Source organism: Giraffa tippelskirchi, chromosome 2, assembly GCF_054371585.1.
Source record: "Giraffa tippelskirchi isolate mGirTip1 chromosome 2, T2T-mGirTip1v1.2.pri, whole genome shotgun sequence".
Lineage (NCBI taxonomy): Eukaryota > Metazoa > Chordata > Mammalia > Artiodactyla > Giraffidae > Giraffa > Giraffa tippelskirchi.
This window is the reverse complement of record NC_137276.1, coordinates 36,289,862-36,308,463: the sequence shown is the minus strand read 5'-3', so window position 1 is coordinate 36,308,463 and position 18,602 is coordinate 36,289,862. Positions and strand designations below refer to the sequence as shown.

The window sequence follows — 18,602 nt, the reverse complement described above, 5'->3', positions numbered from 1 at the left end:
CTTTAATAAAAATAACATCACTCATAAAATCTACTGTATGCCAGGACAATTTTAAGTACTACACATGGATTCATCCATTTTAGTCCTCATCACAACTTTATGAAGTAGGTACTCATATTACCTCTCTTTTACAGGTGATGCAACTAAGGAACAGAAAGGCTAAATAGCATGCTTAAGGTCATACAACAAAGAAGTGGGGTAGCCCAACAAGTCTAGTTTCCAAATTCATGGTCTTTACCATTACTTAATGTTTCACATCTGTGTTCTCATGTCTCCTCTGAAAAACTGCAGTCTTTTCTAAAACAAGAATGGTTTCTTCTCTAGATGCCCCACAAGGGCCAGAGAGTATAGACTCTTCCACAGACAGACGGGCAACAAATATTAGATGGATTCATACTCTCAATGCTACCTGATCATTTGCAGCAGGACGCAGGCCCTCTATCGCACTTATTCTGTTCTCTCACCATCCACTTGTAGTAACTATCTTCGAATTACTTTAGCATCCAAGCTACTTGCATAGTGATGCTGATTAGCATTTTGTATGAATGCAGGGATTGGTTCATGTGCTAACATTTGGGAGAACCTCTCTTCCCAGCACTCACAATTTCAACTCTGCTATTTCAGAACTAAAAAGCATGAGGATGCAATGTCAGGAAAATTTCTCAATATTCTGATTAGAGTTGAATTTCTTTTCATCATCAAGAACCAAATGCAGAAAACACAAAGCAAGACTTTGCTTTAGTTTTATCAATAACTATTTGGAAATATGTTAAATCGATATTTCTATTTGACCCAACTCCATTCTGTCTTCACCCCAAACACCACAGAAATGCCTTTACATCTACTTTCTCTGGGAGAACAGAGCAATTTAGAGAAGGGAAAAAAACTGTATTTCTTTCCAAGGCTTTCTTTTGCATCATTTTCTCCTTCATCACAACGTTCCAACCACACTGCCTTCATTTCTTCAAAGGAAATAAAGCCCTTTTCTTACTATTTCCCACATAGTATTCCTCTGCTTGAAAATTGCTTCCCTACACTTTCTAGCTAACTCCTCAATAATCAGTTCTACCTAATTGCTGTTTTCTCAAAGAAGCTCTCTCTATATCCTCAGTATAAATTGAAGTCCCCTTTTTAAAAGTCACTGCATTCTCCATTTTTCCTTCAGAGAACTATTATAGTTTGTGACTGTGTTATTTTGTGATTTCCCCCAGAGGACTCTAAAGTTCAGAAGGTCTGAGAACACATCATGAAGACCCAATATGATTTCCACGCTTTCTTCCTCCTTTCATGTTCTCAGAGGTGCCCTGGAGAACACCAAGCAATGACCTGCTTGTGGCCCAGAGACAAACTGTTCCAGAGGGCTCTGCATATCCTCAAAGTGTTGATCAAATGCCTCAGCGGCTTTGTGCTGGCGAGAACCCCAGTCTCTATCCCCTCTCACTCTGCTGGCCCAACAACACTTAAGAGAACAGCTGACGTATGTGGTCACTGCTTCTTTACATAGATATTAAGCTCTCCATAGTTCAATGAAATGGCCGTGGTTTGACAAACCGTACTCCAAATCTGTACAGGCATACCTTCCGGATACACGAATGATTCTGTTTATTTCATTAGGCACGCATGTTCTGAGAAAAAGACAGAAAGACTTCATAGTGTATGGTTCTTATCTTCCTCTTATCTACACGTAAGCCTAAAGCATAAAGCCAAAGCTGCAGGGACCTAATGGCCAAGCTGCAGGGACCTAAGAAAAGTATAACTGACAAGAGGAGTATTACCAAAAAAGCACTGACCTGAATTAAAACCTGAGGAATTCAAAGAAAAGCAGAAACAGCACAAGGGGGCATTATTAACAAGGCCCAAAACAGTTTGGAATAAACTACTTAGGTGTCCCCAGTGTTCAAAGCAATGGGCATGGAATCTCAAAGTTACTTCAACCTTGGAATGACACCAAATTTCTTTAGGTCCTTCCAAAATAGGTCAACCTTCAGACTTTGGCTGAGAGCAAAACACAACAGGAGCCAAAAGTTTAATAATTATTTCTCCTCCTTGACCCCAAAATCACCAGAGAGGCAAGCTGCTCTCTGAGGATGCAAGCCTGAAGACCAGAATCAGGGGATCCAGATTCTCTGCTTAGCCCAGCTCTCACTAGTCCATCTCAACACTTAACTTCAGTCGTAAAGTAAGTGTGACTTCTCTAATGTCCTACAATTCTATATTATTGTGCTGTTAAATAGGAAGGGCACCCAAACCATGGAGAGTTCATAGAGCTGCTAAGCTCTATACTGCTCATACCAACCCAAATGTTTTCTCTTTAACTCTCAGAGACAAATTTAAGTAGGATATTGTGGAGATGACACATGTACCAAAAAGGCAGACAAGGATAATGGTGGTCTATTACACGTAAAATATGAGTAGAGATGTGAAAATATTTAGCTTGGAAAAGAGAAGACTTGAAGGGGAACTGGTAGTCCTTGATGTACCAAAAACAAATGTCACAACAATGACTTACTCTGTTTTACTTTATCAGACACAACTGACCAATGGGTAAAGACTGTATGACCATATATATGCTTAATTTCACTGTTACTTTTACAGTGATCATCTCCAACAGAAGAAAAAAATTTAATAATTAGTTAGGTCTATAAATACATAGACTTCCTCTGAAATAAATGCCTCCTTTGTAACTGGATGTCTCAGAAGGTAAACAATTCTCTGGGCTACAGAAGTCAACAAACTTTCTGCAAAAGGATTTGAGGGCTACATATAGTATCTATTACCTATTCTTCTCTGTGTATGTGTTTTTACAACACTTAAAAGTATAAAAACCATCCTGAGCTCACAGGCTAAACAAAGAGAGTTTGTTGATTCGTGTTCTGCAGGTGTGCTGTCCAATAAATATGAGTCACACATGCAATTTAAAATTTTTCAATATCTACATTTAAAAAGCTAAAAATCAGAAACAGGTGAAATTAATTTTAATATATTTTAATCCAATACATCCAAAAAACTATCATTGTAACATGTAAACAAAATTACTAATGAAATCCTTTACCTTTTTAAAAAATAAGTCTTTGAAGTTCAGTGTAGAGATGACCCAAGAGATGACCTTTCAACCAATACTGAACTCGAATGATTCAAATCAATGAGGAAAAAAAGGAACTGTCAATAAATGACAGCTGGGACAGCTGGCATACTACCTGGAAAAACAAAGGTGGATCTTTTCTTGTGCCTTACTCCATTATTAATCCCAGACAGAAATCAAACGTCAATGAAATAAAGTAAAATTATAAATTCAAATGGCTAGTAAGAGAAAAAATTCCAGAAAGGATGCTATTTTAACCATCAGATTGGCAAAGATTGAAAAAGAGCCATATCTTCAGACCGTCAACAGAACAAAGTTTCACAGATTAGGTACTACCAGTGGAATATAAATGTGTATGATCTTTGTTAAGGGCAGCTTGGCAGTATGTATAAACATGTGCCTCGCTTTTGGAAATTCACCGTAAGATGTCATTAGAGAAAAGCAAAAAAATGAAGGCATGAAGATATTCACTGAAGAAACTTCCATGAGAAAAAACAACTGAAAGAAACTTAAATGTCCTCAATAGGACTGACTAAATAAAACAAGGTCATTAAGGATAATGTAAGTTTCTTACAGAAAGATGTTGACATAGCTGAGGGGAAATGCAGGTCATTAAACATTAGCATATATAGTGTGACCCCAATTATGTAAAATTTTAAATTTCATATAAATGTATGTATTCATAAAGAGATATAGGAAAGATATTTATTAAAATATATACAATGATCATCTCTGACAGAGGTATATTTGGGTTAATTTTCTTTGGACATGATCATCAGTTCAGTTCAGTTCAACCGCTCAGTCGTGTCCAACTCTTTGCGACCCCATGAATTGCAGCATGCCAAGCCTCTCTGTCCATCACCAACTCCCAGAGTCTACCCAAACCCATGTCCATCGAGTCGGTGATGCCATCCAACCATCTCATCCTCTGTCGTCCCCTTCTCCTCCCGCCCCCAATCCTACCAAGCACTAGGGTCTTTTCCAATGAGTCAACCCTTCACATGAGGTGGCCAAAGTATTGGAGTTTCAGCTTCAACATCAGACCTTCCAATGAACACCCAGGATTGAACTCTTTTAGGATGGATTGATTGGATCTCCTTGCAGTCCAAGGGACTCTCAAGAGTCTTCTCCAACACCACAGTTCAAAAGCATCAATTCTGCGGTGCTCAGCTTTCTTCACCGTCCAACTCTCACATCCATACATGACCAATGGAAAAACCATAGCCTTGACTAGATGGACTTTTGTTGGCAAAGTAATGTCTCTGCTTTTAAACATGCTATCTAGGTTGGCAATAACCTTCCTTCCAAGAAGTAAGCGTCTTTTAATTTCATGGCTGCAGTCACCATCAGCAGTGATTCTGGAGCCCAAAAAATAAAGTCTGACACTGTTTCCACTGCTTCCCCATCTATTTCCCATGAAGTGATGGGACCAGATGCCATGATCTTAGTTTTCTGAATGATGAGCTTTAAGCCAACTTTTGCACTCTCCTCTTTCACCTTCATCAAGAGGCTCTTTAGTTCTTCTTCACTTTCTGCCGTAAGGGTGGTGTCATCCGCATATCTGAGGTTATTGATATTTCTCCCGGCAATCTTGATTCCAGCTTGTGTTTCTTCCAGCCCAGCGTTTCTCATGATGTACTCTGCATATAAGTTAAATAAGCAGGGTAACAATATACAGCCTTGACGTACTCCTTTTCCTATTTGGAACCAGTCTGTTGTTCCATGTCCAGTTCTAACTGTTGCTTCCTGACCTGCATACAGGTTTCTCAAGAGACAGGTCAGATGGTCTGGTATTCCCATCTCTTGCAGAATTTTCCACAGTTTATTGTGATCCACACAGTCAAAGGCTTTGGTATAGTCAATAAAGCAGAAACAGATGTTTTTCTGGAACTCTCTTGCTTTTTGAATGATCCAGCAGATGTTGGCAATTTGATCTCTGGTTCCTCTGCCTTTTCTAAAACCAGCTTGAACATCTGGAAGTTCACAGTTCACATATTGCTGAAGCCTGGCTTGGAGAATTTTGAGCATCACTTTACTAGCATGTGAGATGAGTGCAATTGTGCGGTAGTTTGAGCATTCTTTGGCATTGCCTTTCTTTGGGATTGGAATGAAAACTGACCTTTTCCAGTCCTGTGGTCACTGCTGAGTTTTCCAGATTTGCTGGCATATCGAGTGCAGCACTTTCACAGCATCATCTTTGAGGATTTGAAATAGCTCAACTGGAATTCCATCACCTCCACTAGCTTTGTTCGTAGTGCTGCTTTCTAAGGCCCACTTGACTTCACATTCCAGGATGTCTGGCTCTAGGTGAGTGATCACACCATCGTGATTATCTGGGTCGTGAAGATCTTTTTTGTACAGTTCTTCTGTGTATTCTTGCCACTTGTTCCTAATATCTTCTGCTTCTGTTAGGTCCATACCATTTCTGTCCTTTATCGAGCCTATCTTTGCATGAAATGCTCCTTTGGTATCTCTAATTTTCTTGAAGAGATCTCTAGTCTTTCCCAATCTGTTGTTTTCCTCTATTTCTTTGCACTGATCGCTGAGGAAGGCTTTCTTATCTCTCCTTGCTATTCTTTGGAACTCTGCATTCAGATGGGAATATCTTTCCTTTTCTCCTTTGCTTTTCGCTTCTCTTCTCTTCCCAGCTATCTGTAATGCCTCCTCAGACAGCCATTTTGCTTTTTTGCATTTCTTTTCCATGAGGATTTTCTTGATCCCTGTCTCCTGTACAATGTCACGAACCTCTGTCCACAGTTCATCAGGCACTCTGTCTATCAGGTCTAGTCCCTTAAATCTATTTGTCACTTCCACTGTATACTCATAAGGGATTTGATCTAGGTCATATCTGAATGGACTAGTGGTTTTCCCTACTTTCTTCAATTTAAGTCTGAATTTGGCAATAAGCAGTTCATGATCTGAGCCACAGTCTGCTCCTGGACATGATCATAGATGTGCTTCTTTTCATTTTTATTTTTTACAATGATCATTCTGCACCTTTTATCCCAGAATCATTTTTATAACCTTCTCAGAATCATTTTTATATCTCTTACACATGTCTAAAGCATAATATTGTTGGTTGTTTGTAAGATGTATTTGAAATTTAATTTGAAGAATAAATACATACTCAGTCTCGGAGAGGCAGAGGGGAAGTATCTTTTATACATGTCATTTTACAGAGTGTATTACATGCACCACAGCATGATGGATACATTATTTCCCTGGAATGATGCTGCCTTTATTCACATGTACAACTAGTACTCTCCAGAACATCTTTTTATACATGTGACTTTACAGAGTGTACTAAATGCAGCACAGTGAGATGAACACATTCATTCACTGAAATACCACGATTCTGACTCAATGTACCATTAAGCATTGTTAAAAACACGTTCTAAATATTTCTTTAGTGTCATATGCAACGCAAAGTGAATACATTCCTTCACTGAAATAATAAGCATGATGATTTTTATCTTCTTAGGCTAATATAAAACTTAATTTTAATGTTAAAATATTATTGGAGAGGATTAACAGAAGGATGTTAAAAGCAAACAAATACTCTTATCTTTAGTGAATAAGTTATTTTCATAGAAAATAGAGTGGGGAGAAATAGAGTGGGGACAAATCTAATAAACCAGACATAAAAGGAAGCCTCCTGCCACTCCTAGGCTAAGCTATAATTCGATTCCTGTACAAGGCGCAGGGAGGACAGGTATTTGGACTCCAACTTCTTGTGGTGAGTATTGTTACACAATAACACACATCAAAGCTCAATTCCTTAGAGATGAAGGACATTCTTGAAACATACAGACCATATATCACAAGAAGATAACTTTCTCTGTAGCTCAAAACACTTCAATATAAATGAAGGAACATACTCAGAATTAATACCATCAGAAAAGTTCCCTAGATTCCACAAAAGGACAAACTATAAACAAAGTGATATATTTTCATGCCCTCATAAACTATCAAAAAAGCCTACGAAAAGGAAGGAAAGCAAGGTCATTGAATGGGAAGCAAGGTCATGCTACTTCGCCCTCTACCCGTCACCAGGCTAAGTCACTTAAGATACAGGCATGGATAAAGGCAATTTCATATACTGGCATTCTTCTTCTGTCACTAGCTTTTCCAAGTTTGGGGTTTTATAAGATCTATAAAACTACAGGGCTATGGGATACAAATAAAATTTTATTCAAAATAATCTTCTCCATTGTTGACAATCCTCAAAACCCTAGATCTTTTCTTTCAATTAATGAAAAGTTAGCCAAGGCTCCTTCACAGTAGACTCACAGGATCTCATTGTCAATAAAAGTAGATGCCATGAAACAATCAGTACACTCCTGGGGGAACAGTCTCCAAGACAATCAACATTAAATGAGAGGGTGTGGAGAAAAGGGAACCCTCTTACACTGCTGGTGGGAATGCAAACTAGTACAGCCACTATGGAGAACAGTGTGGAGATTCCTCAAAAAACTGGAAATAGAACTGCCATATGACCCAGCAATCCCACTGCTGGGCATACACACCAAGGAAACCAGAATTGAAAGAGACGCGTGTACCCCAATGTTCATCGCAGCACTGTTTATAATAGCCAGGACATGGAAGCAACCTAGATGTCCATCAGCAGACGAACGGATAAGAAAGCTGTGGCACATATACACAATGGAATATTACTCAGTCATTAAAAAGAATACATTTGAATCCGTTCTAATGAGGTGGATGAAACTGGAGCCTATTATACAGAGTGAAGTAAGCCAGAAAGAAAAACACCAATACAGTATACTAATGCATATATATATGGAATTTAGAAAGTTGGTAAAGATAACCCTGTATGAAAGACAGCAAAAGAGACACAGATGTATAGAACAGTCTTTGGATTCTATGGGAAAGGGCAAGGGCGGGATGATATAGGAAAGTGGCACTGAAGAATGTAAATTATCGTATGTGAAACAAATCGCCAGTCCAGGTTCAATGCACGATACAGGGTGCTCAGGGCTGGGGCACCGGGATGACCCAGAGGGATGGGATGCGGAGGGAGGTGGGAGGGGGATTCTGGAAGGGGAACACATGTACACCCATGGCAGATTCATGTCAATGTATGGCAAAACCAATACAATAAAGTAAAAAAATAAATTAAAAAAAAAGAAAATTATAAGAAAATCTTAACAAAATGTAGCAAAGGAAAAAATAAATAAATAAAATGAACAAAATAAAAATAAATGATTTTTTAATGGGGGGGAAAGTCAAAAGCTATTTCCAGAGTTAAAATGCTGCATTTTATTGAACTATCATGCTAGTTCTCCAACCGGCGAACAGTGCAGACATTTTAAGCTCATTACCTTTAGGAGGAAAATATGACTTGCTTTCAGCTTTGTGAGGCCAGTCTACAACAAGAGGTCCAAACCTGCGAAAGCTGGCGGTGATCTCATCTACAAAACAAAGAAGGAATGTTAGCAGAAGAGAAAAAATACTGCAAACACAACAGTATCAAACATATCTTTTTATTTTAAAATGTTTTTTGAGAGCTGTTTTCTAGAGCATTCTTTACAGAAGTCAAACTTATTAAGTTGAAATACCATTGTTAGGGGGGTACATTTGGTTATCTACTGTCAACCATGCAGAATGTGTTTCAAACTATAATTCACTTCCCTTCACTTTCAATAAACCTGATATAAAGGATCTGGAAGAAAAAAAATCTGACATTAGCAAAGGTGACCTCTCTGTCAAGGAAAAAGGACACTCTAAAAATAGGAATGTTCTCTGTTTTTAGGAAAAAAAGGCAAAATATTTAAAATATATTTCTACTTATGTGAAGTAATCTCTGAGGTTATTAATCTCAGATTTTTGTAAGATTCTTTTAGAAATAGATACTATTCTTTTGGTGAGGAGCAGGGACAGTAAGTGACTTAAGGATAAGAAAAAAACTAAAAGCCAATGGTCTCTTTCTCTTACACATATCTACCACACATCCTATAAAGAAAATGTTTCAAAAGTTATAGCTTAACAGATTTATCTTTTCCTTCTGGCTTTTGATTCAAAGCAGAAGGTTATAACTGAGCTCTTAATCGGGTTTAAGCTGCCACTCTCTCAGGACAGGGAAGCCTGGTGTGCTGCAGTCCATGGAGTCGCAGAGTCAGACATGACTGAGCGACTAAACAACAGCCATGATCAAACATTTTGTCTTAAAGAAAAATCCAAGGGATTTTTCATTAACAGGTATCTCTGTAGATGAGATTAACATTAGTAAAAGAATAGTTCAGAGAAAAATGAGTCTTCAGCTGTGTACAACTTCAAAGCAGTAAGCCTAAAGTAAAACCATTTCTCTCATTATGAAAAAAAGAAAATCATGATAAATTAGAGAAATAGTATAGCTTGGATAACGCTGGCAAATTCTGTTTTAAGAGTGTTTTTATAGCAGATCCAAAGCCTACTAGAGCTAGAGTTGTTTTCTTCCCTTGAGTTAACTCTGTCACAATTCTATTTCATTCTTCTATTCAACAAACATTTACTGACAACCTACTATGTGTTGACCAGCTTTAGGCACTAGTGAAACTAACTTTTGGATTGCTAGTATCTCAAACATATTATCAAGAAATATTCTAATTAGCCTCAATTCTTTCAAAGGCAAGAGGCGTTTTTTCATTAACAGGTATCTACATTAAAATAAGAAATGGTATGGTGTGATGGATAGGAACAAAGTTCTGGAATCAGATGGATTTTGATTCCAACTGCACCACTAGTTACATAACTGTTTCTCTCTGATCCTTTGTTTCCTCATCTACAAAATGGAGTTGGCAGGAGGTGACTTAGAGGAGAGCTGTGGAGTTTAAATGAGATAATATAAAGCACTTAACACACAATGGGCTTATTGGAAGAGTTTTGTAAATATTAGCTCTCATTATCATTTAAAAATGTGACCCAAAATTAATAACAAGGAAATGAGAAGCTGTTTGGAGACTGCCAAGTCTGAGGAGCAGATCAGAGGTGCACAATCTTTCTCTTTTCTATCTACTGAGCATCCTCATCTCCTGACATTAAGACATGAAACTCCTAAAGCTGCCTTTGAGAGGAGAGGTAGGGTCAGGTCACACAAGTAATAACCCTGGCCTTTATTAAGCCATTAGTGAGTGCATGGTACCTTCATCGATATCAGGAGGAAGGCCTCCAACAAACACCTTTCTAGAGTAGCGTTCTACTCGCTCCCCATTCTGACAGCGAGTGGGAGAACTTAAGCCCGATGACAAAGATTGATCGCCGTGACTGTCGTCCAGGAAGGCATCTTCAAAGGGAAAGAGAGAAGATCGACCTGAAACAAATGCAGGAGTTTCTATGGTTAAAAGTAGTTTCCTGGAAAACACATGTTTTATTAGGAGCCAAAGCACAGAGTGAAGCATTCCAAAAAATACATCCTAAACTGTGATTTTTTTAAAGTATTTATTTATTTGGCTGTGCTGGGCATGCAGGTTCTTTGATCTTTAGTTGCAGCATGTGGAATCTAGTTTCCTAACCAGGGATCGAACCCAGGCCCCCTGCATTGGGAGTGCAGAGTCTTAGCCACTGGACCACCAGGAAAGTCCCATAAACTGTGATTTTTTTCAATAGAATAAGCAACTGCAGATTACCATGTCTAGACAAGTTTATAGCATCAATTTTTTTAAAAAAACTTTTTTATTTTGTATTGAGGTATGGCCGCTTAACAATGTAGTGACAGTTTCGGGTGAACAACAAAGGGATTCAGCCACACATATACGTGTATCCATTCTTGCCCACATCCCCTCTCCCATCTAGGCTGCTACATAACATTGACCAGAGTTCCATGTACAGCATCATTTTTTGTGTAAAGGCATGTACAGCACAGAAGTGACCGTATTGATACTAAGCAAGAAGCACGAAAAAACCACAGCTGTTTTTTGCTGCTAAAAAATATCACTACATTTCACTCATACAGCCCCTATCTCTGCTGCTAAGAGTATTCAGCAATTATTTTTCCTTTCCCCAGGCATTTCTTAAAGGGAAGAATAAAATAAATTCTTTATTCACAGACTTTGATTGCTCTTTATGGTAACCTCAGAGGTTCAGTTCTAAAGACTGGCCCTGATAGGTGGGGGAATATTAAACTGATGACAGAAGCTGATAATTTCTCTGAGAGTAGGACTAAAAATGATCAATTTGTCCCTGCCATTCCGAGCTACTCCCATTTGGAAATGAACGTCTACAATAATAAAAGGTGAGGCAAGTGAATGAAAATATATAAATTAAGATGTGGATATATAGATGTAGATGTGGTTGTGACTAATCTAAGCTGTACTTTATATCACTCAAAAAAATGATTTCCACTGTTAACTCTATAGTCTGAGAAGCAAAGGCCCCTACCCTCTCCACATGACTATAAGGAAGATGCCAGAAGTTAAAGTCTGTTAATAAATACAACACAGTAGTGCTATCTGGCATTACAAAACAAAATTTAAGTTTAAAAAATATATATATTTTTTCCTGTTTGAGTCAGTCAGTTCCTGGTAAAACTTTCCATTAGGTTCTACTCTAAAAATGAATTATCTTGAACTTTCTAAATTTTGAAAAGGAGAAAAACTCCCCTCTAAAATAAATTCATACACTTTTCAAAAAAAGGACACTGTCTTTCTCATCTAGTCTCTCCACTCTATATTTCTCTGAGACCTAGGTTCTGCGTCACTATAGCCAACTCTCTAAAACAGAATATAAATAGCCTTAGAAAAATACTGAACTTTTATTTTTTATTAAAAAAAAAGTTACTAATATAACTCTGTTTATTTTGTGAACAACCCAGGTGGTATAAGAAAGGCACTGTTTTGATGCTGAGTTAATAAATAAAAGGACCAAAGAATTTTTTGTTCCACTCTTCCCAGCTTAGCTACAAAAAAACAGAACAAAATTTGTCACTTCATGTCACCTAGCTTTTTTAGCCTGGCAAGGGCAAACAACAGTCAGTAAATTCTCATCTCCTGGTGTCTGTTTTGTTCAGTGGGAGTAAAAGAACTAGATCTGCAACAACTATAGGCAAAACAAGCTTCCCAAAGACATCCAGTGATGTTCGCGCATGGCCGTCGGGTTTGCTTTTCATGTGGCCCACACTCAGTGAACTATGTCCCTACTGTGACAAACGTACATCCAAACCAGCATTTCCCACCTTTGTTCCTATCACCAACTCCTACACTCAACAATAGTAACATGAGATGCTCAGAAAACAAAAGCTGGTGGGGGAGAGGTTGGGAGAACTAAATAATATTGGAAAATACTACACACGTTATGCCCTTCCCAGAGATTCACAAGCCATGTTAGAATACAAAGATTGGGGAAAGTTCTGTAGTAAAATAACTTAATCTAGTATGACCTGACTTTAAGATAAAGGAAATCTCAACATACTATGTAACTCAGTGGAAAACACTTGTAGAATTATTTATCCACATTTGGAGAACACCAAACAAATAAGAGCTATTTGGTAGTCACTGCCCAAGAAATCAAGTCTGGAGAGAGAGAAAGGCAAGGACATAAATTATCAAATGTGTGCATGCATTTGTGCTCAGTCGTATCCGATTCTTTGGGACCCCACGGACAGAGGAGCCTACCAGGCTCACTGTCCATGGGATTTCCCAGGCAAAAATACTGGAGTGAGTTACCATTTCCTCCTCCAGGAGATCTTCCTGACCCAAGGATCAAACCCGAGTTTCCTGCACTGGCAGGCCAATTCTTTACCAGTGAGCCACCTGGGAAGCCCAATTATAAAATAGAGACAGAAATACTAAGAGAAGACTTTACCAAATGACACAAGGGCACAATTTACTGCTCTGTGGAAAATGGTAGAGTCAGGGGTTTCAGGGAGCTTCAGAATGATTTTTACAGGCGGGTAATTTTGAGCAGAATCTTGTGGGAGTCATAGTTTCAAACATGAAGAATAAAAATCCATAGAGAAAGAACTTTCAAAACAGCTCTTATCTTTCCTGCCAGGCCTGCTTCTCCAGCATTCCCTACAATCTCAATGAAAATAACTATTATTCACATTCAATTCAATCATGAAATCTAGGAGTCAATCCTGACATCCCTTTCTTTCATATTCCACATCTAATCCATCTCTCACTAAGTCCTACCAACTCATGCTACAAAATAATTCTTCATTCAGTTCTCTCTACCTTCAGTCCTAATGCCCTGGTCCATACTGCCATCATCTCTCCCCTGAACTAACAGTCTCAAGAGTCTATACAATAACTTGCTCAGTCTGCTAATTCCCACCTTGTACTCCACAATGCTTTCTCTACAAAACAGCCAAAGCCACCATTTTCAAATATTAATCTGAACATGACCACACTCTTTGCCACATCCTTAAAACCCCTCACCCCTAATTTAGGGAAAAAGTACAAAAACATCTCTGTAAACTCTAAAGCCTCTGTCTAACCCTCCCAACCCTAACAGTTGCTGCCTCTCCCTCTGGTTCACTAACCTCTAGTGACATAGGCCTCCTTAGATATTTCTGTTATTCCTCCCTGCCTCAGGCCTTAAGGAAAAGGTGATCCCCTACCCAAAACAAACACCCTCCTCTCAACTCCCCAGTTTGCTAATTAAGTCCTATTGATCCTTCAGGTCGAGGCTAAAAAGTCAGTGAAACTCAATTGGAACTTTTTCCTGACCTTCTAGATTAGATTAGATGCCCTTTCCCATCCATTCACAGCATTTTTCCTAACATTTTTTTTTCCTAGTTACCTTTATGCTATCATGTGGGTTTTTACTTGGTATCTCGTTCCCCAACCCCATGAAACTGTAAGCTCTGTTAGGAGAAGGACCAATTTAATCTTGTTCACCACTATATTTTCACGTCCTAATAAGGGCACACAAAATAGGTATTCAGTAAGTGTTAACAGTGAGGCAGCAGACAGGAAAGGAAAATACCATGTGCAAATAAATAAACGTTGGAACACAATAGATGGTGTTCATCTATTGGTGTTTCATCATGGTGAGAACGGCAAGGATCCTTCTGGGATCCTGTTCCCAGAAGACTAAGACCTCTTCTCTTGCTTCTGATTGTTCAAGCATTACATATTACACTCTATATTGTAAAAGCAAATTTCCACATTTTCCAAATTTGCTATTTTATTCTAATGCTAGCTTTTTTAAAAAAAACAAAAAAACATACTCACTCCCTAGAGACTGATACTCCCATCTAATCCATCTTCCATCCTGTCACAACCTGACCGTGTTCTTCCCTCTACCCCAAATCCAACAACAGCTACCATCACCTCCATTAACAATGTGCACCCAGGGAGAGGATGGATGGGGCGCAATTCTGAAGAAATCTGTGGCTTATCCACCTGGGAGATGAGGAAGTCTTGAACCAGAGCAGCTAGGAGAAGCAGCAGATGTTCAAGATATTCTGGAACAAAGAGAAGTTTCTTTCTGTGTAGCCAACATAACCATAGCTTCCGCAGAGTATTTTGGCAAAAATAAATAAGCAAATAAAAGCAAGAGTTAACTGCAAAAATTTGACCTGTTTTAAAAATTGGTTGTGGGTACTTAAGAAACTTTCCAAGGTTTTGAAAGTAAATGTTTGTCTTAGCATACAGAGTACCATAGACTTCAGTAAAGAATTTGCCCCTGGAAATGAAACTGCTAAGAATTCACACATATACGATGTTTCTCTAACTGTAGGTAAGACCTAAGAATAAACTCAGTCCCCAGATCTACTTAATCTGAATCAAAGAGGTCAAACTTGAAAATCTGCACTTTTAACAAACTTCCCCAGTGACTCTTATGCTCCAATTTAAGAACCACTGAAAAGCAGTTGATCTGTCTGTAGCAAACAGCCACTGAGAGAGACATTGTGTGAAGTGCATGGTGCCTTGGGAAACATGCAAGTTCAATCAAGTTAAGAAAAGTATCTTCAGGAATGGAATATAAAATCTATAATCTAGTCCACCTTACTGTAACATGACTGCCTCAAGTCCTGTCAGAACAAAAAGTCAGTCTGCAGGAAGCATTTAAAAGACAGAAGTGTAGATTAAGAATCTGTTGCATTTCCCAGTGCAAACCCAAAGGAGAGAGGAGGATTTTATCATACTGCTGGGATGACTCTGTGGGACAAAATGGCTCATCTGATCTTTCCAAATCCTGAAAACAATTTATTTCCCTGTGCTCCGAGTATAAGCTCCTGAAGGACTGTTCTATTAATTAATTAATTATTATGAAAAGGTGACTTGAACTACTAGATAAATAACCAGCCATTGAAGTTTTATTTCTGTTACATCCATTTCCATGATAAGTTGAAACACTGGCATTCTAGTCTGTCCAGGCATTCATCTGGTTGGCATAAATCATTCCCTCACGACAAACAGTCCCTGGGAAGACTGGTATAATTTTAGTTCCTGGACACATGCTACTAGAAACTGAAACTTAAGAGGCTGTACCCAAATTGTGTCCCATGAGAGGTCCCGCTTCACTAACACTAGTAGCTCTCTGACATGTTTCTTTTCTTTAATAAAAGCATTTCCCAAGAGCAAAACATTTAAGTAAGTCACATTACTTACCAAAACTTATATTCTTCCGTACCTAGCATATAAATCTGCTTCAGAATCTCATACTTTCACATAAAATATTCATATTCAATAAGTCAGCAAAAGCAGGAGAAATACTTCTTAATTATTGCACTTTGGCCATTTGGCTCTCTCTTCCACCAATGGTCTGGTTTTCTGATATCTATTTTCAGTTAAGAAGCAGAATGGCAGCCCATTGGCCACGCTGTGCTGCCAAAACTGCTCAGACCTCTCCTCTGAGCTCCCACATCTCTGCTGTCAATCCAGCAGCTCCAGGGCACTCTTCACCCAACATTCCCACTCCAAACCTGATCCTTTTCTTCTTAGTTTTGGAAAGAACTCAGAAATGAATTACTCTGGGGATGCTTTAGTAAATGGCTTATGAGGCATGTCTCCCTTAGGCAGGGGGAAAAAAAAGCTGCCTATAAGTCAAGATAGTCAAGCTTCAGCCTAGGCTTTACTCTGTGACCCTGGATAAAACATTTCACTTATCTGAGTTTTGCTTACTGAATGAGAGATTTGAACTAGATGAAAGGTTTTCACATCTCTGAGGGTAGCAGCATTCTTTTGATTACACAAAAATCTTATATAAAACCCTAATACTAGAATATAAATAGATAAAAATACAACTTACTTGGTATTACTATGTGGTTATCTCTTAAGTACCACAACCTTAATGTATTTATAAATGAACTCAACCTCTACTTGAAGCCTATTCTGGCTCAGTCTTATTTCGATACGTGGCATCACACTTCACTCAAGTGTTCAAGCTAGATAGGACCTGAACACCATTTTTGAGCCTTCCTTATTTGTTCTCCACATTCAATTCCTCCCCATGCCATTAAAGCCGGTTGAGTCTGTCCCCAGAACATACCTTCCAATTGTTCACTTCTTTCCAACTCCATTGCCATTACCCATCATCATCTCTTGCCTAGACTATTACCATCATTTTGAACTAGACAACCCACTTCTCCTCTCACTCCACTCCAAACAAAAGCCAGAGGGCTCTTTTAAAAACATAAATCTGATCACTTGACCCTGCTTTAAAACATTCATAGATTTCCTCTTATATCTGGATCAAATTCAAAATCCTTATCAGGAGCTAAAGCCCAGTGAGTTCAGATTTCCTTTCTTCCTCCAACCTCATATTAATACACCCCCCAAGAGACTTAGCAGCAGCAGCAGCAGCAGCTTCTCACCTACCAAGCTCAGCCATTCTAGGCTCTATTTATTGATACTTTCTCAAAAACACAAAGTCCTTTCTTGCCTCAAGCTCCTCTCCCCTTCTCCACTACCCTTTTTTAATACTTTATTAAAAAATAATTCACTTATTATACAATTCATCCTTTTAACCCATTAGCACTCACTCCCCATTTTCCTGGAACCCTCTCAGCCCTAGGCAACCACTAGCCTAGTTTCTGTCTCAACAGATTTGCTTATTCTGGATATTTCATAAAAGGGAACCATCCAATATGTGGTCTTTTGTAACTGCCTTCTTTCACTTAGCATAAAGTTTTCAAGGTTTATCAATGCTGTAAACATTTATCAGTACTACACTTCAAGCCTCTTAAAACAGGTGTATTTTGATGTCTGGAATTTCCTTTAAAATATTCTAAAGGAAAAAAAGAAGGAGAATATAAGAAACAAAATAGGCAAAAATGTTGATAATCATTGAAGCTAAGTGATGAATGCATAGTTCATTAAACAATTCTATTCCTGTGTATACGGAAATTTCCAAAATAAAACATTTATTTAAAGATAAATAAATCTTCCCAGACTTTCCATCTTGTCTTTCCATCTTAGGGTTTCAGTTTAAATAACATCTCTTCAGAGCAAACCATCCTCCCTTAAAGGATCCTCCCATTTTTCCTTCCTAGTACTTAACAAAACTTTTGAGTACAAAAATATTTGTTTGAATATAAAAATGTATTATCTCTCTCTCCTCCACTAGAGTGAACACTCAGAAGAAAGACAGCTAGGGTCTAGCACACCATCTGACCCACAGTGGGCACACAAACATTGAATGAAATTAGGGTAGACAGCCCAGAACCCCTCCTTCATAATCAATGTAGGCTCCTTCCAGACTAACTTCTTTGCAAAAGTGAAAAAGTAGTGATCTTATTCCACTCACCATCTCCTGTGCTCATATTTTCCTATTACTATAATCAGTAATACTTCCGATACCATAGCTAGAACAGTCAGATATTTCTTCAGCTGTCCATGTTTCACTCTGAAACCATCCATTCCTCTTTAGACAAGAAAGCTCGCACAACCCGGTTTGAATTAGCAGGATATCATGTTTGCACCATGGTCTCACTGATACAGCTGATCTCTCCTCCCTTGGGCAGGCTTTTGGCAGAAAGACAACACCATATTCATACACAAGTTTGTTTTATTGGATTCTTAGAACCTTTGTTATTGACTAAATCATCCATTAATTTCAATAGATTTTTATGGAATAAGTATACACAGAACTACATTTTACAATAGTAACACCAATCCACAGTAAATCCAATAGTAAAGTAACTCCAATCATTCTTTCCATTTGCTCATTCACATTACTTAAAAAAATCTTTCATATTTTCCTTGTTGCTCTTTAACTAAGAATTTCTGTTAAACATCAAGAGCACTGGCATAGCCAACATCTCTGCATATGGACAAAAGTCTCCCAGAGACCATAAAAACTCATATGAGATAAAAACACAACATATATTTTAATCAAGTGTGCTATAAAATGTGTAGGCAAATATCACATATAACACCAGCTATTAGGCTAGTTTCTAACAGGGGCTGCAGCTATATGGGAAAACACATATAAAAGCTTGTGAAAGTCAGAACATTATGGAAGAAAAATGCTAAGATTCTTTGCTGTCATTCTGATTCCACAAGGGAAATCAACATTTGTCTATTGGAACACATCTCCAAAATAAAAGTGGGAATCAATGGGAAATACAATTGAATAT

General features: G+C 38.2%; 1 protein-coding gene and 1 non-coding gene across 47 annotated transcripts in view; both read right to left on the bottom strand.

Moving 5' to 3' along the window:
* CPEB3 (cytoplasmic polyadenylation element binding protein 3) overlaps nucleotides 1-18,602 on the bottom strand; it is a 202,380-nt gene that overhangs the window by 73,333 nt on the left and 110,445 nt on the right. For 40 of the 46 annotated variants that reach the window (XM_081554699.1, XM_081554558.1, XM_081554832.1 and 37 more), the window contains 2 exons: nucleotides 10,221-10,388; nucleotides 8,422-8,511 (listed from right to left, as the gene is read on the bottom strand). In XM_081554699.1, coding sequence (XP_081410825.1) covers nucleotides 8,422-8,511; nucleotides 10,221-10,388 — 258 coding nt within the window. The remainder of the gene's footprint in view (nucleotides 1-8,421; nucleotides 8,512-10,220; nucleotides 10,389-18,602) is intronic. The other 6 variants (XM_081554729.1, XM_081554505.1, XM_081554613.1 and 3 more) reach the window with 1 other exon arrangement.
* On the bottom strand, nucleotides 10,582-10,654 carry TRNAG-CCC (transfer RNA glycine (anticodon CCC)). The gene has a single exon. It is a non-coding gene; the product is annotated as a tRNA-Gly (tRNA).